Source organism: Chelmon rostratus, chromosome 11, assembly GCF_017976325.1.
Source record: "Chelmon rostratus isolate fCheRos1 chromosome 11, fCheRos1.pri, whole genome shotgun sequence".
NCBI classification, from domain to species: Eukaryota; Metazoa; Chordata; class Actinopteri; order Chaetodontiformes; family Chaetodontidae; genus Chelmon; species Chelmon rostratus.
Genome location: NC_055668.1, coordinates 15,064,313 through 15,088,895, shown reverse-complemented (window position 1 = coordinate 15,088,895; position 24,583 = coordinate 15,064,313). Strand labels below are relative to the sequence as shown.

Here is a 24,583-nt window from a genome sequence, read left to right as displayed (position 1 = left end):
AGGAAAAATGAGGTGTAGAGGAGCCCCCCCCCCCTTCCCCGCATCCTCCTTTATCTTATCTCCACTGACACGGTCAAAAGATGAAAGAGTTTTTCTTTAGCCTGTTACAGCCAAGCTTGTGTCATCACCATTACGCTAGCCTTTAACACCTGCTTACGTTAAAATATCTAATAAGGCCGTTGAAAGTTAAATTCATAATACTTAAGATGAGGAGGGGTGCCAACAATTTCCCTTTTGATGTCAGTGGAGTTGGCGGGGCTGTGTGATGAATGTACTGTATCATTTCATTTACCAACTACTGTCTACTTCGAATGCCAAAACAGGCATCTGCTGAAAATCATGGCTAAACTTGCCCAATTTTCTCTGCTGGGTGAACGTCTTTGATTTACACCAGCTGTAGAGGCTAGCACATAATCTCATAGTCGTACAGTTAACGGCAACTACTGATCTGTCTGAAGAATTGTTTATGAAAGAGTAAAGTCACGACCACCAACGATGCAAAATAAAGAAAAACTCACTACAGTCTGGGGTTGAGTTTTCTCAGGTCCATCTTTCCAGTCTGACTCACTTCGAAGTTTCTCACCTCTTTCACTCATCCTTTCTACCAGTGCAACAACACGCAATTATTACCCAGTGGGCTCAGCGTCTCCAGTGTGAAGCTTTCTTTCTATGTTCTCTCTTTGAAATTTGGATTATTACTCGGTTGTAGAGTCCAAACACAGAGTAATCAGGAAATCAGAATTATAAAACACATGCATGCAGAATGTGTGATTTTGAGAAGTGATTCGGAGGTTTGGAAAACACGCGGCGGGCGCGCGGCGCGTTTGAGAGCTCACCGCGCTCATCAGGGAGTCGAGCACACTGACAGCGAAGGCGGTGCCGCAGGCGAAGGGCTGAGTGAGGTACAGCTCTGTGTCTGGGTCGTCATCATCATCTTGGTCCAGGAACTGAACGTTTGAGTCGTTCACTGAGAGAGGGGGTAGAGAGGGAGTTAGAGACGGGCACTGTGAAGAGGCATGAGCAAAAAAAAAAACCCACACACACACACACCAACACACCTGAGAGTTCAGAAACACAGAATTCTTTGTTTATGTTAAACTATATTTGGAAAATTTCAGCGAAATCATGGTAACGTAACAGAAACATCTCAGGTATACAGGTATTGATCCAGCTTTTAATATAATGTAACATCAGATGCACATTATATTTTGCTTTGACACTTTGCAGTTTTTACAGTTGCAAATATTTTCAAAATTATACAAGAACTTTCTCCAAACAACTGACATGCTTTTGATTTACTGTAATCTGTTATTTTTCTGTCCATGTGCTGTTTAATTGTCTGGAAGGTGAAAAAAGTGCTTTTGACTTCTTGAGAAAAGATTATATTATTGATTATTATTACTATATCACATGCAGGGTGCATTTCATACATTGAGACAAACCACGACTTTAGGAGAAAATATTGAAGTATACTATGCATACACATTGATAACCATTGTAGAAGTCCCCAATTCTGAATCAATCATACATGTATTCTGCATTGGTGCCTCTGTATCTTCATCAGTGCAATACAAACACACGCAAACAGACTAATTGTCAGTGAAGAGACAGTGATCCATAAAGAATAAAATCAGATTATTTTATCTGAAAAACAGAATAGAGGTATTTCTTAACTTGTTTCCAGTAAATGGGAAAAGTGAGACTTCAACAATGGCTACTACGTCACATGAAAGAAACCATGCACTCAGAAATTCATGCTATGTTTTTCAGAGGTTTCCTTGATGAATGTGTTTGTCACATCATCACGTCTATCAAATGCATCTCAAATATTTACCTGTGCCCTGAAAGTCAAATTAAAGCCAGGTAACAACACACTTTTTTGAGCTCATGATTAATCAGAAATCAGATCTGCTAAATGATCTAATGGCACAGCGGGCATGAAAATAACCCAAAAACTGAAAGAAAAATGAAGTCTTTCTTGTGTGGCATCAGTGGTAGAATAAAAAAAAAAAACACCAAGTGCTCCCTGCAGTGCGTGTCTTTTTCCTGAGACTGTATTCTTAGCAGCGGCGGGCAGTGAAGGGTCTATGAACCGCTTGAAAAACGAGCATCACACAAGTTTTTGCTCGACTCCTCCGATATCTGAGCTTCAGAGATACGGTCTGGAGGAGAAGAAAAGAAACTGGAAAATGAATTTAAAAAATAAATAAACAGCTTAAAAGATGGTTTGATCTGGAGTTTTTTTGTTTTTGATATCTGATTTCTTCCCAGGCTTCCTGTGCGCTGTGGAACAGAAATGTCAGTCAAAGAGACAAGGGGCTGATGCAAACGGGCCCGGGCCAAAGGAGTGAACTGGGTGTGTGTGTGTGTGTGTGTGTTTGGAGGGGCAAGGGGGGTGAGTGTTGCTATGAAAACAGCCACAAGGACAGACAGAGCATGATCAAAAGCCTAGTGATGCTCTGCAAACGCAACTGGAGGAAAAAAGAAAAAAAAAAAAAACCCAAAAAAGGAAAAAAAAAAAAAAAATCATTAAAAAGGGGCCAAAACAAGACAGTCAATTTCAACCAGAACGAAGAATAAAAATGTGTTCAAAGTGAAGCCATGGGAGCAGCGAGGGCCTTGACTGCAGCCAGATAAATCAAGACAAGCTGATGAGGAGCAGAGCGGCGGAGCGAGGGAACGAACGGCAGCAGAGGACAAAGGCTCGGCTTACCCAGCTCTGTTATCATTTGTATGCTGGTTCCACTTTTTTTTTCCTGACTGAGTGAAACCAATGGTAGTAGTTTGCCAGGTTTAGCTAATGGTGATGAGACAGTGCAGGGAAGGGGAGAAATGGTGTCGTTATTGAAACAGTTTCAAAGACCGCAATAAAGGCAATTCGCTGTCTCAGACTACTCATGTCAAGTCCGGAATTACCCCGAGACATTCATGGCTGTCCGGTATCTAAGAGTAAAGCGCCCTAGATTAGAGTGCGCGGCGGATACCAAAGCCGCAGCTGTCACGCCGCTACACCTCTACAACAACAATACATTATTACATGGTAAGACAGTGAAAGGGATAAACACGGCCTTATCCGTAAACACACCTACTTTACACGCCGCACAAACAAAATTGATCAAGCAACTCAGAGGAGGCATGTTTTTACACTTTAATCTGCTCCTGGCACTGAAAACTGGACATATGACAGTGTAATTACTGTGTATGGTTCCAGTGAGACATGCAGCCACGCTCTCCCCTGCGTGCTCATACTTCTTCCTCTCCTGAAGGACAACGTTATCGCACCTAGTGTTGCTGTGGCTGTGAAACTCGTTAGCTACGGGCAAGCAGAGGCACAACGCCGGAGCTTCTGGCGTTTGAGTCCAGGACAGCGACCCGTGAGTCTGCCGCGGATGGCATGTGGCTGCGATGATTACGCATGTGACCAGCAGTCTAATGGGAGAGCCTCTCTGCAGGTAATGGCTGGCCCGGTTACAAGTAGCATTAGGTGGCTCCTTTCTCTTTCTGGCCTTTTCTTAGCTGGCCTCATGCTCCATTGCTCCCTAATTGGGTCAGGGGAGACAGAGTAGCCAGTCTCTGCTGCTTTAGAAGGCCCCTCAGAGATCTGAAAGTTTCATGAGTCCCCACCACCAGTGGGAATACAGCCACTGCCATTGTTATTAATAAATGGACCCATTTTGCAACCAAGGCAGTTTTTTTTTCCCCTTCCTCTACCTTTTCACTCTCGTACCGTTTCCTCCTCTCTCACCCTCTCCATCAGGCTGAGTTTCTCTTGTGCATTAGTGGACAAATTGGAGATGTAGCTACAGTCCTAAAAATGCCCATCTGACATCCTTAAGTTACAGTAGTCCACATTGTGTGCAGACATTTCCCAGCCCTTGCAGCTAACATTAATACCGCTTGACAAAAGCTAGCCAGGTCCAGTGATTCACATATGAATATGAACTTGAGTTGGCCAAAGCTACCGACATGAAAGTGAACAAAAATTCCACAACCAGCATTCCTGAGTCCAGTTGACCTTGAATGAGTTGGAACTTTTGGTAGCAGCATGATGCTTTAGTCTTGGATTATCAGCTCTATGAGTCTCTGTCTGCCAATGAACAATGAGTTGATCTGAGGTTATTGGGTACGGCATGCAAAACTTGCATTTGAGGTGGGTGGAAACAGTTTTACCTAGTTCTGTGATGATGGGGATGTTGGATCCGGTGGTGACAGAAGCCTGACGCACGAAGCCATGTACTGGACTGCTGTCTGGAGATGACCTGTCCATTCCAGGAGGCGTGAAACCTGAAAACCACACGCAGATTTACAGAATCAGCAAATAAGTGACCAGAGAAGAAGTTAAGTTTAGTAAAAAAAAGTTTTCTGAGGCTGGATACAAACTGTTGAACTGATTGAAAGTTTGCAATCCTCCCTTTGCATTTTTATGCTTCACTATGGCTTCGGCTAATCTGTGAGGGGAGAAACACAATATCCAACAACAAAATGTGTTCTCTCAGCTCTCCCGGCCATTTAACTAATTAGTTTGAGAGAGTGAACTTCATTCTGATTGCTAAGAGTTGATAGAATTTAGCTGCAGCTCAAAATTTTTGCTTATTCTGAAATCAACATAGTAAATTAATTTACAATCTAATACATTTAAAACGTGTTTATCCCAGTGGATCAGAAGCTGAGATGGCAGTTACTGAGATCTGCTAAGCTGGTTAGCTTTAGCAGGAGTTTAGTTGGGGGTTTTTTTTCTCCATCTTGATTGGATTTAGACGCTGCTTCATGTATTTATGCGGATTAACCAGCTGAATTGCCAGCATGTCAGTTCATCAAAGTGGGGGAAAATCCAGCAACTTTAGTTTTAGCTTTCCCTCAGGCTGCCTGTGGCTACCACATGCACTAGCTTTAACTTGATATAGCTCTCTTGTTGTTTTAGCCATTTAGTTGGTCTCTCTGTGACAGAGAGTGCAGAGCCCACAGATGACACAACCACTGTGCCGTCACTTCAGTCTGTCCAGTAGTTTAGCCTACTGCAAATCTGACATCTCTCAGAAAATATACATTTCCACAGCAGAATAATTGGCAAGACAGACAAAAAAAGATTAATTCTGGTCTTAAGTCTTCTTTTCTGTTCTTTTGGACTTTGCAGAGCAGTATTGTACACTGCATTTTCTTTCTATGTAAAGAAAAATGCAGCCCAAGCAAAAACCTGCATGTCTCATAAATGTCTTTTACTACTGATGTATCATCAGCATGAGGCCCTGACCTGGAACTCCGTATCAATACCATTACACATAGTGCATGTCAGCTCAGTCAGCATGAAGATGTTGATGTGTGCCTTCTGTGTCATAAATGTGTGGATTGACAGAAAAAAAAAGCAAGGAAGGAGGAGGAGAAGGATGAGTGAACAAGGCACCTGCCTAAAAATCTGCAATACAGATACTGTGCTTTTAGGGGTCAGCTAAGACATATTTAGCATTCACGTCCCTCCATCAACGGGCAGACATAAATTTTATATGTTGTTCATTTTGTTACAATAAAATTGGCGAAGTGGATCCTGAAAACCTTTTATCGGAAATGGCGTGGCTGAGAACCATGAAATACAAGTGCTGGTGACAGGGGTATGAATTCACATGACTTCACATTTTTGCATTTCCTCAAAGTGACAAGTAAACACCTTAAATCTGTAATGCTATATGCATAATGCATCAACTGTGTTTTGACATCCATCATTTAGTGCTGACTACAGCAAAACGCCAGCTTATAGTGCCACTACCAAGGAAACATAATGCAGGGAATATATTCAGGTCACAAAGTTTTAAAAGGACTGCAAATTCTCTGTGTGTGAGTGTGTGTGTGTGTGTGTGTGTGTGTGTGCCTTTCCTGTCAAGAAACTCAATGAGCTGCTTACATTACAAAAGAGATCTCCCAGCCCTTTGCAACAGAAAAGACACCAAATAGTTTAGTACACAGCGAGAAGCACACACTGAACTGAAGCACGGATAATCATAACTCTTGTTACACCAATTATTGAACTTGGAAATAGCAGAGGTTTGACACTCTGAGTCAACCAGGGAGCATGAGCTCAGACAGTGCGAACATCATTTTGTCGATGTCCATAAAGGATGATGTTTACTCCACCGGAGAGTGACAGCAAGTTTTTTGGGTACTGCCTCTAAAATGTTGCTCTTGTATGATAGCGAACATGAAGACAGTACAGAGCCGCGGAGGAACAGTTTCCGTTTCTGTGCCGAGTGTACAGCAGAACAGGGAGAACACGAGGCCTGCTGCTGAGCTGCTTTCAAATCCTGTTAGGTTACAAACAGCTCAAAAGTTGCAATGAGAGCTGGTGAGCGCCAAAACAGAGTGCTGCGTGTCTTCTTAAGACGGAGCCAGAGTGCTGCGAACTCAGAGGAGCTCGAATGTGTTCATCTCCCTGATCACAGTTCTAAAAGTGAAGTCATGCAGGAATTTAATTCCACCATAAAACACTCGTCTATGACACATAAAACACTCCTGTATTGCTTCATACAATTAAACCTTTAGCCCTTTTGCTAAAAAAAAAAAACCAAAACATACATATATATATATATCACAATTTTTTTTCTCGTAATTTCTGTGATGTTGCAGTTAGAAAGCCAGCCTGATCACACACAAAGCGTGTTCATCTACTGTGAGGCTGTAACCTCGTCTGTTCAGCTGCAACGCACAATAGACAAGTGAGATCTGGGTTACATACCCCCTTTTCCTTGTAGCCCCACGGGCACAGCTATGCTCTGTGGTTGACTACATGCTACAGCAGCCGTGAGAAGCTCTCCCCCAGGAAAGAGCGTGTTTACTTATTCATTTGCACCTTCTTGTCTTAAATTCCACAGACGGTGTCTGAATGGGAGCATCGCTAGGGGGGAGGAATCCCCAAAGCAATACCTATGATACAATAGCGGTGTCTGGGTATGTGCGTGTGGGTCCTTGTGTATGCATGATTGCATGTCACTGCAGCGCACGTGTGTGTGTGTGTTTTCTAAAGTGAAGTATTTATCACTGAAATGGGTGGCTGATGTAAGACCCAATTATTGATGACAATAGGCTCCATCCATCGACCCTGGGAGAGGATATAGGCTAGTGGGCTTCCATATCGAGGTGGCTTTCTGTGAATACTGCTCCCCAGAGCGGCGTGCTCTAAGATTTACCCCTGCTTATTGTTCCTTGGTGGCACCGCTATCGACAGCACATCACTCACTCAAGGCTGGAGAAATAACAGCGTTGGCATTCTCCTAAAGCATGTGGAAGTGCTCCGCACTAAAAAATAATGGCCTCTTGGACCTTCAGCTTTGATTTGTATTTACAACAGTCACTGTGGTGGCATTAAATAGTATTGAGCTCAAGGCATGTCATGCCTTACGGGCTAATCATAAACTGAGGATTACCTGTTTGTGGATGTGAGTGGATAGGCAGCGCTGGCATGAATGTGTGTGCGTGTGTGTGTGTGGAACGCATTCAAGCACCAAGGTGTGTGTACGTGCATGTGTCGCTGTTTTGTTGTGACTAATGAGGAGCAGCTGAATTGGCCTGCCTGGTGATTTGTACTAGCTGCTTAATGATGATGAGGCCTGATGGGATGCCAGGTTCGTGTGTTTGTCTGCAAACATCAACAATCTGTTCCAGACAATCTGCCAGACACCAGATCAGGGGGAACAACATCAAATGACACAGTCATGTTGATTACATCGTTAAAAAATATTATCAAGGAGGTTTAGCAGCATGTAATTACCAGGGACAAGACTGAAGTGATCAGAAAATTACGTGGAGTAAACACTCTTCAAAGGTTTGACGAAGCAATCAACACAATGTTTTGTGTGAGTGCGCATCTTCGGGAGTTACAGTAAAGTGAGTCTATTCTGTAGATGCTACTTACTCACTAATTAAGAGCACTTAGCAGACTCTGTGCTCGACGGACTACATCCATCCCTCCTGTGTGGCCTTCTCATCCCACCCCAGCTCTTTTCCTCCATTCTTTTTCCATCTTTCACTGCCGTCTTTCCTCCCTGCCACATCCTGTCCCCTTTGGGCAGCAGTGCACATGGAGTCTAATAGGACGCTCCTTACCTTGGGAATTAGCCTGTAAGACCCCGATGCTGTCATCAAACTGCATAGATTTGATGTTGAGTGACGCCAAGATGCATTCCTTATCCTGCAGTGAGGCATCTTCGATATTGTTCTGATTGGCTGACAGTATTACGCACATGTCGCAGAGGTTGATGTTGACAGCCCTTAAATCTGCCCGACTTAATGGTGTACCCTTCAGGGTGAGGAGAACAGAGAGACAGAGAGAGAGAGAGAGAGACAGCAAAACGCAGAGAACAGACAGACATGGGGGAGAGAAAAACAAATTTCAGAAGTGAGCGGAGTGGAGCTTTGGGAAATTAGTTAACAAGTATTCTTGTTTTGAGGCGATGACATTCCACTGATCTAACTGGGCACTGGAGAGTCAGAGACATGGACTAATCTAAAGGCTAGCCTGCGCTGAGGGCTGTGTTTGGGATTCTCCTCTGATCATCAGTCAAGCCAGGCCTAACAAGCTCTAAGGCAGCAAGCCACGCCATCTGTGATGGGCACCGCAGCTGCAACACACATAAACTCCACTTTGGATATGCAGGATGTGTCACTGCTCTGGATCGGGGGTGGGGGAGGCGGGCTGACTGCTCTCTCATGGAGTGATCATTCAATTGAGTTGATCAAATCAAACTGAAAATCGCTCTCAGGATGTGCGTGTGAAATGTGAAATGTCAGTGCTTTGTTAGCTGAACAGAGATTGTGGTTCAAATGTGTCTCCGGCGGTGGAGGACTGGTGCACTCACAGGTAATATGGAGACCTTGGGGAAGTTGTGTAAAGTTTCCCACTCTCTCCGCAGGTAATCCAGCGAGCCCACAAAAACGATAGGCTTTAGCTCGTGGTAATGGAAGTTGCTGGCTCTTAAAGGCATCACCAAGTTTCGCAGCCCCACTAAAGCGGACGTGACATCCCCAAATATACAGACCACCACATGGCCGCTCAGCACTGTCATGGAAGCTTCGCTCCGGGTCTGCAGGGAACACAGGGATGCAGGGAAGGGGGGGAAGAGCAGAGAGAAAGGGGTGAGGAGGAGGAGTGCAGCCGGAGAAGAGAGGAAGAGACACACAGAGACAAACGCACATTTACAGAATAGAGATTAGTCATCAGAAGACTGGTTAATGTGCAGGAGGTAATTCCAGTTTAAACAGTGTTATAAACTGTTATAAACTCACATTAAATAGTTTGTTAACCAACTATTTTAGTTCATAATTAAAGCATTCGACTTACAGGCCTTACTATTTACACATAAAAGTTTGGTTAACCACTATTCTGTTTATAAGCAGTTTATTGGCTAATCGGACCAAAAACAAGAACAAAACACGTGGTCTTTTTGTCAACGGGCAGCCGATTCAATCAGGCCAAAAAATGCAGTTTGTAAGATTTTAGGCACATACAGTATGTATGAATAGGCCCCTGTCATAAATCAGAGAGGTAAATAAATAAACAAAGCTCCTCTATTGTGTGAAGTTCATGTCGAGAAAGAGCAATGCAGTGCCCTGCTTTCAAGATCTGTCGCCTGTCACACCACGCTTGATGTGCGTTCGACTGCAAGTTTGGGCGTGCGCAAAGTAAACTGAATGCCACTACGACACCGGCTGGGTCGGAGCTAAAACTGTGTCTTTGTTTATGAGGAGCGCTGCTGCAAATTTGCTCGTACTTTCAGTTTAAACATTTTTGTCAATTACTGATTATTTCCACATCTGGAACATCTTTTTCTTGGTGGCTTCACTCACGCAGGAACGTCTTTTAAGTCTCAGTTAAACCTTTCAAGAGCAGCAGAGAAATACAGCAACACATATACAGCACATGCTTAAATGCTAAGTGTACAGTAGGCGGCTGTGTTTGGGCAGGGTTAACCACGCCCAGACTAATTATGCACGAGCCTAAACGCTTACAAACTGCCTTCTTAAAGCACCTGAGCAAACCCATGCGTGGAGCGTTGAAATGCTGCTCACAGATCCTTGGTGGATATATAAAGAAACAATAAACTCACCTTGAAACAACAGAGAGGCAGTGAGAGAAATTTCAATACATATTAGTATGTGATTGTGTTACTACAATATTGCGAGGAAACTTTCACTCCTGAGCATACTTACTTAAGCTTTCTTTTCTTTTTTTTTGCATATTATATATTATAGGACTGCAGTGACACGGCTCTTTGCACCACTCACCAGGATGACCTTTTCGATGTCCTTTGATGGGCACCAGTGAAACATCCCTGTCGAGTCATACCTCTTCACGTTCATGTCCATGTTCTCGATTTGCTCATTCCCAGGGATCAGAAGGGGGTCGTGTCGACTGAGGAAACAGAACATACTCATCATCAGAACATTTTGTGAAGCGACTGTCGCCTTGTGGATGAATTGGTGACAAGAAAGAGGTAAAAAGTGTTAATACAACATATTAAGAGTCTATCCCGTTCTCCCAGCATTAAACTCTACTGCACTGCATACTGTGGGGCTCATAACGACCATATCGCTCCACTCCTTCTTGTCCTTGATATCAAGTCATCAGAAAACTCAAAGACTCTGGGGCTCGCAGTGGTGCAGAGAACAGCAAGACTTGAGTGCTAGTGACTGAATGGCATGACAACACAAGGCCAATTACCAGCTTTTACCCTCTCTTCCACTTCCTGACGCCATGCGGCGCAAATAGTAAAAGCTCCAACAGGCTCACACTTTAAATATTTCAGGAATTTGCCCAATCACATTTTGCTTTCCCAGCTGATGGCCATTAATGTTTCAACAGCATGTCACAACCAAACAGGCTAATCCACAGCAGTGGGCTGCTGAGTTTTATCCACTGTAACACTGACCATGAAAGGGCTCCTGTCAGTCCTGTTATACCGCCTCCCTTGTTCATGCACTTATCCTACGAGACGTGTTCTCGCAGTTCCTCTGAAGGCAATCCAGAAAATTTCACCTAAAACTCTGAGTCAGGACAAAAATGCAAACATTTAGTGCTGCTCCTCAATGAACATTGCTTGTTTAACAGCAATGCAAATGTATTTTTATTTACAGTTCAACCCAAATAATGAAATCCTCGGTTAAAGCAGCACTGTACAGACTCCAAAAACAGGGAACTGCAGAGACAGACATTTGAGCAATATGGGAGAAAACATCTCAAGAATTTGACATACATCTCTCTCAGTATCACTCTCTCCTCTATCAACACTGTCATTCACTGACAAGGCTTTGATGTTGCCTCTTCCTTCAGCCTGCATTTGGGTTGCATGCCATCGCAGGAAAAGTAAAAGTTAAAAAAAAAAAAAAAGCTGTCAATTAGCCACCCTCTCTCCCCACCTCTCTTCCCTCTATCAGTTGGTGCAGGTGATAATAACACTGACAGCATTTAGTGTTTTTACACTCAGCCTGAATCTTTCATCCAGAGGCGCGTGTTGCGCCAATCAACTCCACAGAGCCCCCGTCACTTCAATCTGCTCAGCTCAGCTCCGCTCGCCTCCACACAGGGGCTGACTGGCGCATGCAGGCGGGCTGCCGCTCCAGCTCTCTCTGCCAAGACAGCTATCTTTCACAGAGCTGTCAGCGGCGTGACTGGCAGCCTGTCACAGGCGCCGCACACCTCCTTCTCCCTCTGCCTTCTCTCTGCCTCGGGTTGAACCTACCACAAGACTCGGGGAGAGCAGACATGACGTCTGAGCCGCGGTGCCACGCCCAAGGGATATCAGCTGCGGATGATACTGTGACATCTTCTGCGATTGGATGCATGTTGTCAGTCATGACCCGTCAAAAAGGTTTGCGGGAATGGTGTAAATGCCATGATGTTAATGCCAGCGACACAGCCATAATGAGGGCAGGTCAGCCAGGATGCAGGCTGTGATTAAATGTCACTGTTAGTGTTTACAAAAATGCACAGATTTTAATTTCTAAATTAATTCCAGAAATATTTGTTTTCTACATTTAATTATTAGAAGTTCCCCAAACAATAATACGTTTCTGAACTGAATACATTTACAGTGCATTGGATTGCAAAGCAAATATTTTCCCTGCGTGAGATACAATATTTTATCAGATGCACTTTTATATAGGACACATATTTCCCTTACAGCATGTCTCACTCCAGTGTCTCACCCCCTCTTTCTCTTCCTCCCTCCCTCCCTCAGTATATATTTCAAACAGAGTTGAGTTATTCCAGTGTATCACTCTGCAGTCACAAGCCGGGGATGGGCGTGCTCCCCCAATCCCTCTCTGCCAGACTACGAAGGCAGCCTCTTGCTTTGAAAATTTTCCCCATCATGCAAACTGACAAAGGCATGCTTTTCAAAAGCCCACAGCCAATCTGTTGATCATTATTTATTTACAAAGGCCTTCAGGCTGCGAGTCCTGTAAAAACCATACTTGATACGTATGCTTGCTCTCTTGCTAGCTCTCTACTGTGTTTTCCCCCTCCTTGCTTGTAGAATAAAGTCTCCCTAAGGCTACCTCAAACAATCACTTTTCATTGTGCATAAAACACACCTTGTAAAGCACAACTGTTTAATATATATGGTATTATATGTTGACGGGGGCAGCTGTGAAAGGGGGGCTGTGGACTGTGATGGGTAATTTGATGTTTTGCTGAGGGCTAAGACTTGGAAAAAAAAAAAATCTACACCTATAACAGAGGACCTGTCATCCCAGTACCCAAGAGCCAGCAGAATACAGAAGCACCCCTAAAGCAGAGAAAACTTTGACATCGCTTTGAAGCGTTTTCAAAACTGAGTAAATAACTCGCAAGAATTATTATCACTGTGAGATCAAAGCAAAGATGCATATATTACATGGCAAACAGGGACCGTCTCCTAAGCAAAAAGGGAAGAGAAGAAAAGGTTTTGTGCTTTAAGTTAGGCAAACTAAACAGCCTTTTAAACAAGCAGTTAGCTGGAAATGTGCCAGTGTCTTGTTGTTTTTGTAGCAGTTTTCTCCCTCTGAGCGAGGGCATCTGAAATGATGCTCCGTTGCAAACTAGACTGAAGGGTATGACTCTGCGTTGGGCTATTGGTTCGGCAAGTGTGAAGGCTTATTAAGTGCTTGTTTTCTGGAGAACTGAGGGGGAGGCCGACAAGTATTCTGGACAAAATTGCACAGGCATGTAGGAGGAACGCTGCCTAAGGGAAGCTAGCAGGACCGACATACAAAGAAATCTGTTTGGTTGTAAGGACACCGCGATAATAACCGTAAAAAAATGCATACCAAGTGAAAACTGAGGTGAAATAGTTAAATGATCAAAAATGAAACAATTTTATGTTGTGTTTATATATATATTTGTATATATTACTCTTATTTGCAGAAATGAAACATTCTGCAAATATAACAGAATTTTTTCTTTTGCTTCAAGGGATTTAAATTTCATACAGAAAATATAAGTTATTTACTTCTACTGCAGTGCAGCTTCACTGCGTAAATACTAACAGTGACAGTGTGTGTGGCAAAAACCGAGCAGCTCTCTCTTCAGATTTTCCTATTGTAAAGTCATAAAGATGACGGCCATAACACTTACTCTCATTAAGAGCAGGGTTGCGTAGCTATGAGTGTTCCTGTCCTGTCAGATCTTCCCCACCACGCCGTCATGCTGCTGTCCCAATCCGCACAGCTCGGCCTCCCTGTATTTTCCATGCTGTCGTGTTGCTAACCCCGCCTCGCAGCCAGAGGAGCACAAAAACCTGGCCCTTTTATCTTTCAAAATCAATTAACAGCAATTTAATTCCACAGGACAGGATAAAAGGAAGGTAATATTTGAATTCATATTTGATTGTGATGATACATCTCACATATGGCCTTAAGTACCAGAAACAGTACTCACAGGGGGTTCCCACAATAGAGGAGTAGCCTGAGGGCAAAGTAACCATGCAGGTCCCTCTGATTGGTTGCTGGTGTCATTAGTGCCAGCATTGTTTAAGGAGCACATGTGGACCAGACCGGAGGAGGTGACAGCTGGGACTTTAAAGCCAGAGGAGTTTTCAAACGGCTCCTCACAGCCGCTTTTCATGACAGAAATATTATTTCAGCTCTGTCATTAACAGCTGACAGCATGCCATCCTAAACAGCCAGAGCCTAACAGGGCACTTCTCCCCTCTCTTTCTCTCACAGAGTTTCTTACCTCCTTCTTCTTCCACCCCTAATTTGCCCCCTCCCATCCATCCAAACTCCCACCACCTCACCATCAGCAGCATCCGCCTCTGAAGTATCTCGCACGCACGCACATCCCTCCATCCCTTCCTCCCTCCCTTGCCTCCTTCCCCGCATCTGACTTCCTCTCGCTCTCCGTTTGAAGGCTGGAAGGAGAATAAAATCAGCGTCTCTTACCTCATCATTTTGGGCGAGCAGTTGGGTGAGTTTCGCATCCCTCCGTTGCGCTGCTTTTTTTTGGGCGAGAGAGTTGATGGATGCTCGTCTTCGACTGAAAACACATGCACAGAATGTCAGAATAGAGACAGGTGGTTGGGGATGTGTGCTGGACCTGACATGAAAAAACATCAATCAATCATTGCAAACAAAAAAACTGAACAGAAGATAAGGAAAATTAATAATTCAGTGTCAAATTGAGGAAATATAGAGAAAGCATTAGTAACGGGTGGTAAATCAGAGAAAGGCAGGAGAAGACCACGGAGAAAAAAAAGCTATTTACGACCTGAAAGTGTTACGGAAGGCTCACATCCCAAAACCCCCATTTTTTTTGGCTCCTCTAGGTGCACTTTTATAGGGCCTTCAGTAATACACTACAGCATCTGTTCAGTACACCCTGTAAATTGTGCAGGTGGTTGGACCTCTAGCAGTCTGCATCAGAGTGACCATGCTCACCACCATTAATTGCCATGTGATGGTACAGACTGTCATTGTCAGTGGGGCACGGGCAAAAGCAATGACAATGACATAAATAAGGGTTATGGAGATGGTTTCTATTTTTATTAAAACTATCTGGACCCCGCCCCATTATTTCAGTTCTACAGTGCACAATGGTTCGTCTACAGTTCTACCTCCATGCCAGCACTAGACACACATCACTAAGGACAGGGCACGCTAACAGGGTATGACTGAGTGGACTATGAATCTGCAAAGCAGCTAGTAAATACACATCATCCTCCAGCACAAAAAGGTTTACAAGAAAATTAATGATCTTTGTAGGATTAATTATAGTCCATTACTGTGTTGACACTTGACACTGAGCCATTGTCATGTTTTTTTTAAGATTATTTGATCAGGTTTAAGTTCAGCTTCCTGTCAACTATGCTTTTTTGTGTTGAGAAACGGGGGGGAGAATAAAAACACTATTTTTCAAACTTTGCTCGAGTCTCAGTCAGACAGAGAGGACGACAGAGAGCAGCCAGAGTGAGGCCAGACCCAGTCGTCTGAAGATTTCAGTCAAGCTAACAGTAGTCTGATCTACACTACTGTCTGTGAGTTTCAAGAGCTTTCAGACAGGCACCCAGATACTCTTATCCACTCTGCACTCTCCCAGCGCAAATGCCAAGTGCACCGTCACTTCAAACCCGTATTAGTCCTTTGGTTAGAAATCAATAACACAGCATGATATTAGTGCAAATCAATGTGCACGCTGCATGCCGTGACTATTCCAAGCATGTGGAAATTCATTATTGTCTGAGCACCCATCCTAGGCTGTCAACTAATTCTGCTAATAAAAGATAAGAAATATGACTTTGCCTTCTGATAAAATGTCATTCTGTGACATTTCCTTTATGCAATTGGGCATTCAGAATAGCTAATATCACACGCACTTTTCCACTTTACTAATAATTCTCTCTCTAATGTACTTTGAAAATACCACATCAGAAAATATGCATTCCTCGCCATATTGTCTGACAGACTCCTCCTGGTTTAAACTTAATTTGTGAACAGTAAAAGCATAACACTTCTCACTTACACCCACAACAATAAAATTAAATGCTTTGCAGCCACTGGGTAATAAAAGCTTTCGCAGTAAATGATTAAAATCTTAAATTTCTATTTCAGCTCCCAAAGGTCAATATCCTGAGGGCTCACAAGTCCTGCAACATGCCTGAAACTAAATACTGATAAGCAACTCTTTTGTGTCAAGTCTAAAGTCACACATTTTAGCCCTGCTCAGTTTGGAAGCCCCCCACCCCAGTGTAGACAGTAGCAGCCACTGCACTAGCAGGCAAATCCGTGCAAAGCAGCAGGAGCAACAACAGTAGCAGCTCCAGCAGAGTGAACCGTCATGCAGCAAACGAGACAAAATGAAGGGACGGGACAGGCGAGGTTACTGGCTGATGCATCCCGCTAAGGGGGCAACCTACAGTGCCTACTGTGACTGAGCAGCATGGCATTACTGGGGTGGTAGCGGTATTTCACCGGCAGACTGCGGGCCCGGTTCAGCCGACTCTCAGCCAAGGATCTGGCCGCCACGTCTCCAGGACCTGAGATACTGAGGCGCAGTTTCGAGGGGGCAGCCCCAGGCCCCGGCCCCATGGGGAGCAGACTTCCTTTACGGTTATTAACAAGGGGGATGTTGATTGTGCCCGGGTTGACCAGGGGGTCCTGGTTGGGGTGCAGGGTGTTGGGAAGGAACGCATTTGAGGTGATGGAGGTGGAGGTGCAGCCGGTGGTTTTAACCGATCGGTTTTGAAAAGATGGTCTAACTTCATCCATTACTGTCAAACAATGGAGAATAAAAAGTGTGAGAAAGCCTGTATTGATGTTCATAAATGAGCTAACTACAGTGTTAAACTGTAGAAAAATTGTGTTTGTTTGTTTTGAATTATTGTTTTATCAGAGATTTCAGGGGAAATCTCTTAAAATTCATCGTTTTACTGTAGGATGGTAACAAGCCAATAGGTAAATAAGAATCAAACTCACTAACTTGAAATAAATATGTGATACTTAACAAACTGTATAAAGATAAACACTCGTTTCTGAGAAAAAGATTGCAATTTCCCTCGTTTCAGTATTTTCTGAAAGCCAAAAATTCCTGCCAATAAAGCAGGAATCATTTATCATTTCTCTAAAACTGGTGTTGAAACTCAACATCTCTTATCTGCTCGGCACACGCTTCAACTGAAACGTTCATTTACTTTGCATTCGTGACAAACATGAATTAATAAGAAGTCTCTGAGTTTTATTTCTCAGATGCGCCACACTTTCTGGTAGAACAAAGCAGAGACACGGCTCGGCTAAAGCCAGTCAAATCCAATCAGATATTGTGTCAGTTCAAGCATAATGTGCGGCGCACTCCTTTCATTTCAACAAATATAAGACGATAACTAATAATTTATAATATTACTAATTCAAAAACTTTTAGCATTAAGCATTTAAAGGATTCCTTTGGATTGTGTGCAGAAATGTGGTTTAATTCCATTACAGACGCAGTCATTCTGTTCTCAACGGAACATTTACACGCTGATTTTCACTGTAACACTGACAGCATGTCCAGTGACAACCTGCTGTGTCTAATATGAGAATAAATACTGTGTGTATACCTGATGTTCACCCACCATACACACATGCGCACACACACACACACACACACACACACACACACACACACACACACACACACACTTGGGCTGAGGCTGCAGAGTCAAGCCGTATGTTTGTATGCATTGAAGGGGCTGTAAAGTTGAATGGGAGAGGAGGAGCCCTTTTCCTCTCTTTGGTGGCAGGGTGGTTGGTTGGTTGTTTGGAGGAGAGAGCGTGCTTGGGTGGCCCCGGGCGATAAACAGACGTTTATCTCGGCCGTCAGCTGCCTCCTTGATTTACGGGGCGCCACCGATAGCTCCTGGATTCATCTGGCCCTTGTCAAACACGTGCAGCGTTAGAGAGCGCTCAACCGCCCTGGCAGGTCCACTGTGCATCCTGAACAACCCAGACGGCAACTGTCCCTTCCTGAAATGCTAATCACATGATGGTACTGTCCTGCATGCAAGCCTTATCAGATCGCCGTGACCCAATGTAAACTGGATGGTGAGGCAGAGGAATAACAAGTAAAAATGTTTACTTTTGCATGTGAGTTAAGCTGGCTTTGCCTCTACGGTGTTTGCTGCATGAGCAAGCTTTGTTCTTCATCTGCACTGCAACTGCATGAAAAAGCTTTTTACGCCATGCATCGTTGTTTTGCTACTGTTAAATTCTAAGAGAAAAACTGATATTATGGCTGCTGCTAAGTGCTGCTAAGCGGCAGCCACTACTTTCAAAAAGGGAAACAAAAAGTCTTCAACATCATTGTCCCTAATAAGAACAAATACATTAAATAAAAATATACATATGAAATGTTAGAGGGGATGAATATCATTTCAAAACTAAAATTTATTCTTAACCAGTAGAGTAAAAGGTAATGCATTTAACAATTATTTGCCAGAGATTTACCTAAATTGCAATCAGCTTTGAATCGAACGCCAGCCTCTTTCTGACTTCCACTGTTCCCTGGTGTTGTAGCGCCATCTGCTGCTACATGCAGCACAATACAAAAAGAATATTTCATGGAACTACATGATGTTATCAAACACAAAATAATTTATGTTCAGTTGCTATTAATATCAGGGAGTAATTACTTTAATTTCCTATCAATATATGTTAAATTATCTAATGATAAATAACTTAAACAGCCTTTGTGAGTTAAACATGATATTTAACACTGGTTAAACTGTGAGCTTACTTTGTCTCTGTATAAGACACAAGACAACATGAGAATATTCTAAAGCAATAAGGGACAACAAAGCAAATACTAAAGCAAAGCATCAGTACCATTTATGTTACATGACATAGAGGGGTCTAGAGTCTAAACACAGAGCTGGAGCAGAATGGAGAAGGACAGAGAAACACACTTACGTGATCTGACATATCCATTATACTTATATTTGGCTGAGGAGAATGCAAAGACAAGTGGCAGGTCACACAGAGGGAGAGAGGATGTAATGAAACAGACACATTAGGAAATAGAGACATCAACATAAGAGCGGTGGGTGGAGATCAAATCAAATGTAACTATGATGAAGTACCGTCAGTGAAGGGCGTGAGGGCATAAACCAAAAATAAAATGTATAAGTAATTCAAATCATGGAAAAATGGTGGTGGTGATGATTAAAGTATGGCACAAAAAAAAAGGCAGACAGGTGAATGAAATGAAGTGTCCATTCTCAGAGTGAGCCATGCTTTGAGAAAAGTGTAACCTGGAATGAGATGTAATGACAACCTAATGTCTGATTTTATTCATTCAAGAGCTAAATTTGAGGTTAAACAGTTTCAGTGCTAGATTAAACAATGCAATAACTCATTAAATGCTTTGACTTTTTGCACTTTGATTTAAATGCGATGAACACTGTGACGTCTGCAGACAGAACAAATGAAGCCACCATGGGAAACAAAGGCAGCAGCTACATACTTGAGTGCATGTAGGCGTCCACAACACAGACAGCAGACACTCGCTACCCAAAACAGCCGCGTTGACAGAGCACAAATGTAAAGAGACTTGCTATATACATGCAGGCCAGGTCTCAGGTGAATTTCAAACATTGGCTCAGTGCTAAACTAAAATCTCTTTACAAATGGTTGACCAAGTCTCCACCTATGCCTGTAATATTAATCATCTGGGAAATGCAGTTTATGACCTTGACTGAGGAGGTACTGCAGGCTGGTACCGATAGAAGTAGTGGTACGGTGGGCACTTGAACTGAGCTCTGAGCTGCTGACACTCCCCACTCTTTCCTAAAGTCTCTTCCAGCAGTAAAGGTCACAGTGAGGGCCCAGGGCTGGCCTATGACACAGATCCTCAAACAGGGACCCACAGTGGCCCTGGCATCTGTCTCTAGCAATCTGCCCGCACCGCAGAGGCAGCAGACTAACTGGCTAGCATCTGGGGCGTAGTGAGGCGGCATAGGACAGAGGGTTGGGGAGTGGGGGCTGGGTGGGGGGACACCAAGCCTGCCTGGTGGACAGGAGCTGTCAGGGCAAGTTTGGTGACGGACCAGCAGGGCTGGGAAAATGAAAATGCAAACATAATTTCCGTGTCAGGATAGATAAGGTCCCCAGCAATGAGATGCAGATGCACACGCATGCACACACACAGAGACACGAGTGCATGTCGTTACACACACACAAAGACGCGCACATGCACGCGCACACACACGCAGCCCGGAAGGCCGTAGACTAGCCCAAAGCATCTCCAGAGCCCTGGGTCTCCACCCCTTGTCCGTAGCCCAGCTTTATAGTCGCTTCAGCCTCTCCGTTATATAAAAGCTGTCACGTCTCGAGCTTCTCTCACAGAGGGAAGCTGGCCGACTGCGACGATGGTCAGATCACAAAGAAAGACCACGTGAAACTAACATGCACACCGGAAATACTTCACTTCTGAATCAGCTGAACGACTTGAGAGGTAATATTTCTAAGCTTAAATTGTTGAAGAATCAGTTTGCGCAACCACAAAAAGGGGGGACTATGCTTCTGTACCCTTCCACATCTACATACATAATTTGTGCGATATTCTCATCTCCTCACAAGCAGCAGAAACTGCTCGCGTTTGCTCTCTTCCGTCCAATTTTTCCACCTCTTTATCTGCAGAAGTTCTCCCCTCTAACTCAAGCTCGCGTCTCATCTTATTTTCACTCCAATAATTCATGGCCTGAACAAACTGCCGAATTTCTATATGTATGATCTGTAGAAACAGAAGACTGCCGAGCGATTTCAATTTATTTCACCTCATTAAACCCCTTGAATCAGTGCATATCAAAAATAGCTATTAATTAAATATTGGGTAGCACTTTATTTTAAGGTACAAATATTTACCATTAAGTAGTTGCTTATTAGCATGCAAATAAATAACATATTGGCTCCTTATTAGTCACTAGAAAGCACTTCTTAACGCCTCATTCTGCATGACCATACTCTATAAGGACTAGTCCATTTCTCTTACTAACCTACTAATTGCTGCTTATTGATAGCAAGTACAGAAGTTGTTGTACATGAATTATTATTTGAATTACTAAATAATCTAACCCTTAATAGCAACCTAACCCCCAGATTAAGGCTTTAATAAGGGCTTTATAATGACTAATAAAGAGCTAACATTCTTCTAATATGCATACAATGAAATAATGCAAAAACCAACTAGTTATTGGTGAATTTGTGTACCTTAATATAAAGTGTTACCATCTATTGTGTCATTAAAGTACATAAAGCAATACAGAGGTTTGCGTCATCATTAAAGAGGTGTCTGTGTCGTACTGTCTATTTGTGTGGTCTGAATGTGACTTGCATCAGAACACAGGATGCATTAAATGAAAGAGCGCTATCCAAGGAATCAATTATCCGAGTACTCGGCCTAGAAAAATCTGGTTCAGATGTGCAAGCACATGAAGTCATCGTGGATAAAGACGTCTTATCCTCTCAGTCTGGTGGAAAAAAGACGGGAAACGGGGAGAGGAAATCCAACAATCCCTGACTGACAAAGCCCAATGCACTCCTTCACTAAACTCACTTTGTTCAGACAAAGTCTGAGTTAAAAAGGGAAAGAAATCTAAGACAGAGGAGAAATCCTGAAATCCTACAGGGGGTTGAGGGAGAAGTGAGATCAGTAACCATGTAATGGCCAGTAATTGGTACCGAGGGATATCAGCGCAGGCCGAAACTACAAGAGGCCAAGCCAAACTCATCATGGCATGTTTGACACTAATCTAGGCTGAGTCGGCAGACGGTGGGAGAATGTTGAGAAGGAAATCAGATCTGTATGTCTGAACCCCATGCTTTGATAGCTAGTCCTACTGCTGCCATGTCTAATTGACAGACAATTTAGTATTTCCCATCCACTCAAAAGGGAAATTGAAAGGAAGGGGATCTTCCAGGAGCTTTTGTCCTCCTACCTTTTCTTTAACAAGCCAACATCACTGTATCGTAGATCTCATTTTGTGTTTTTTTCCCGTCTCTCCTCTTCTCTCTTTTCTCAATACCTGTTTTCTTGTCTTTTTTCCTGCTATACAAAACCCCTTTTTATTTTTCTTCTCCTTCCTCCTAATTCTCCTCCCGTCTTCCAGTGCATATTACGCTACTAAAGACAACTGCGATCAGTGGTTGATTTTATCCAATAAAACGTACAATTTTTCAAACTTTTTGTCCAGAAAAAGTGTTAATTGTGTTCTTCTTTAATAATTTCCTAAAAGAGTGAAAGGGCATTTCAGCTGCATGAGATATTAATAGTTACTTTCCTGAACTAGTGCCACCGATAAAAAGGTGTTTTAATATCTGTGCACTGCTCCTCATTTATCACGCTTGGCAACACTGTTAGAAATCCTCAAAACACCATTTCAGATGTGATTTTCTCTTATCTTCAGCATTAAAGCGAAACTGAAACTCCGCACAGGTGTTCAGTAAGGTGGTGTCACAGGTTAAAAAAAAAAAAAGAAGTGAAACAAAGGCAAAGCTGCTTCAACTGAAAAGCTTAAAAACTGAAAACAGTGTTAACTCAGAGGCTTGTAGCGGCCTTCAAAGTAAAGATATAAGACATAATTTAACAAACATTATCATTAAATTGCAGCAAAAAAAAAACTTGAGAATACAACAATATGTTCAATTTTTTTTGCAAATACACACATCTTACCTTAAACAGTTCAAAACACATCAAATCCAATAGTGATATCATCACACAACTGCATGACTGATGCAGCATGCGGTAGCCACATGTCTAACACCTACAGTACTGTACAGTACAGCAGCACCACAGAGCCACACCACCACTTACCCACCACACATATTACACTCATGAAAATGACAACTGAAAAATACTGATGAAAATTCAACTGGAAATAAAAGAAAATGAGATCGAGATCTAAAAATAACATGACAGACAGATAGACAGACAGATAGATACACATATAAATCGCTTTTTCAGGGACAAAAATAAATAAATAAATTCATGTAAGCCACAACTACACAAACTATGGAATCACATTAAACAGATCACACCACATGGACAACACTACCGACACACACGTACACATACAGTACCTCTGCATGGTACAATACACGGAGCACACACCACAGACACGTAACAGCATGTGTTGGGCGGTGTAACTTACAGGCACGTAAAGTGGTTGCGCAATCATGAACAGAGACAGAGGAAAGTGGGTAGGCCCTCTGAAGGGTGTCCATGTTACTATGTACACTGCCTGACATGCAAGAGCAGTCTTGCTCTGAACGGCCGCAATCAAAACAACATGCCAGTTTCATTCGTTTGTAGACGGACATCTTGGCTACAGTCATGTTTTGGGATGAGAGGAGAGGAAAAGCAGCAGGTTAATGGCAAAAGGAGAAATATTCATCCAGGGGGAAGTCGGAAGGTAACTTCATCAGAAAATGCAAGCCTTAGACACCCTTCTTCCACAGACTTGAGCCCCAAGATTCAATAAAAACACTCGAAACGCCGAGATTTCTTTAAAAATCCTATTACTTTTACCTCAACAAGTCGTCCAATTAATTAATTTTTTTCATTTCTTGTCAGAGAAAGCGTGAGTACAATTTGGACACACTACAACAATATTAAAAGTAGCATTCAAGAATATAATAATTGTATGCCAGCGCCTTATTTCTCGTCCCGAGAGGTCAAGCTGTGTGCTAAGGCTGTAACAGGTCAAAAGGCAAAACTATAACAGTGGGAAAGAGGGGTGAGGAGAAAGGGGAGAGGGAGGGAGGCATTCAGGGAAGAGAGGCATGAGCAATGTCTTCAGCAGCAAACCTCATACAATGTTTCATACATTTGTACATCCTCTATCCATTTGGCTAAAGGAGTGGATCACGTACCTGTATCCCATCATGCAGCTGTAGCGGCTCTGTCCATGGCATCACACTATTCTACTAGTCTAGACTGGCCAGTTCATGCTATGTGTATTCAAACCTACAGCTTCACTGCTCCACTCCCCCAAGGGACGCTTCACCCTAACGTGTGCATTAACGGTGTGTCCGAGCAAAGAATGTGTGTCGCCCTTCTGTGATTGTGTCAATTTAAGGGGAGGAAATAATGTTTTTCTTCATGACAAATGTTAATTGATAATTAATGAAATGCAGAATTGTTTACAGGGATTCTAACAGTACAGCCATACATGGTCTGGTATGACCATGGTGGCAAATGTTAACGATGACACCACTGCAGTCGTCGTTTTTCATTTCGATTCTTTAAATTATTGAGGTAAAAAATATGTGCTGATCATTTTTAACTGCCTTCACACTTTACAATAAGTAGGGTAACTAAGCGTCTCTCTTCCGGGATTTCCAAATTCACTGTCATTGGTCAAAATTAAGGGGAAAATGCATTTCACTTTTACAAGTATCTCATTGATGATTTTTTTTTTTTCAATTACCATTCTTGTAAAAAAAAATGCTGTTCGGAGCCTAGGTGCTCTTGTACAAGTAGTATTACACAGCAAAAAACTCCTTAACTACTTGTCAGCCTGCAGCCGAACTACAGTAAGCTTCCTGTCTATGTGACGTGTGTGTGTGAGGCTGTGTGTGAAGCTCTGAACCCCGA

At 43.0% G+C, this 24,583-nt stretch overlaps 1 protein-coding gene across 2 annotated transcripts in view; it reads right to left on the bottom strand.

The window, feature by feature from the left end:
* kcnma1a (potassium large conductance calcium-activated channel, subfamily M, alpha member 1a) overlaps positions 1-24,583 on the bottom strand; it is a 129,636-nt gene that overhangs the window by 7,938 nt on the left and 97,115 nt on the right. For both annotated transcript variants that reach the window (XM_041947962.1, XM_041947963.1), the window contains 6 exons: positions 14,404-14,497; positions 10,270-10,396; positions 8,844-9,068; positions 8,092-8,284; positions 4,171-4,284; positions 837-967 (listed from right to left, as the gene is read on the bottom strand). In XM_041947962.1, coding sequence (XP_041803896.1) covers positions 837-967; positions 4,171-4,284; positions 8,092-8,284; positions 8,844-9,068; positions 10,270-10,396; positions 14,404-14,497 — 884 coding nt within the window. The remainder of the gene's footprint in view (positions 1-836; positions 968-4,170; positions 4,285-8,091; positions 8,285-8,843; positions 9,069-10,269; positions 10,397-14,403; positions 14,498-24,583) is intronic.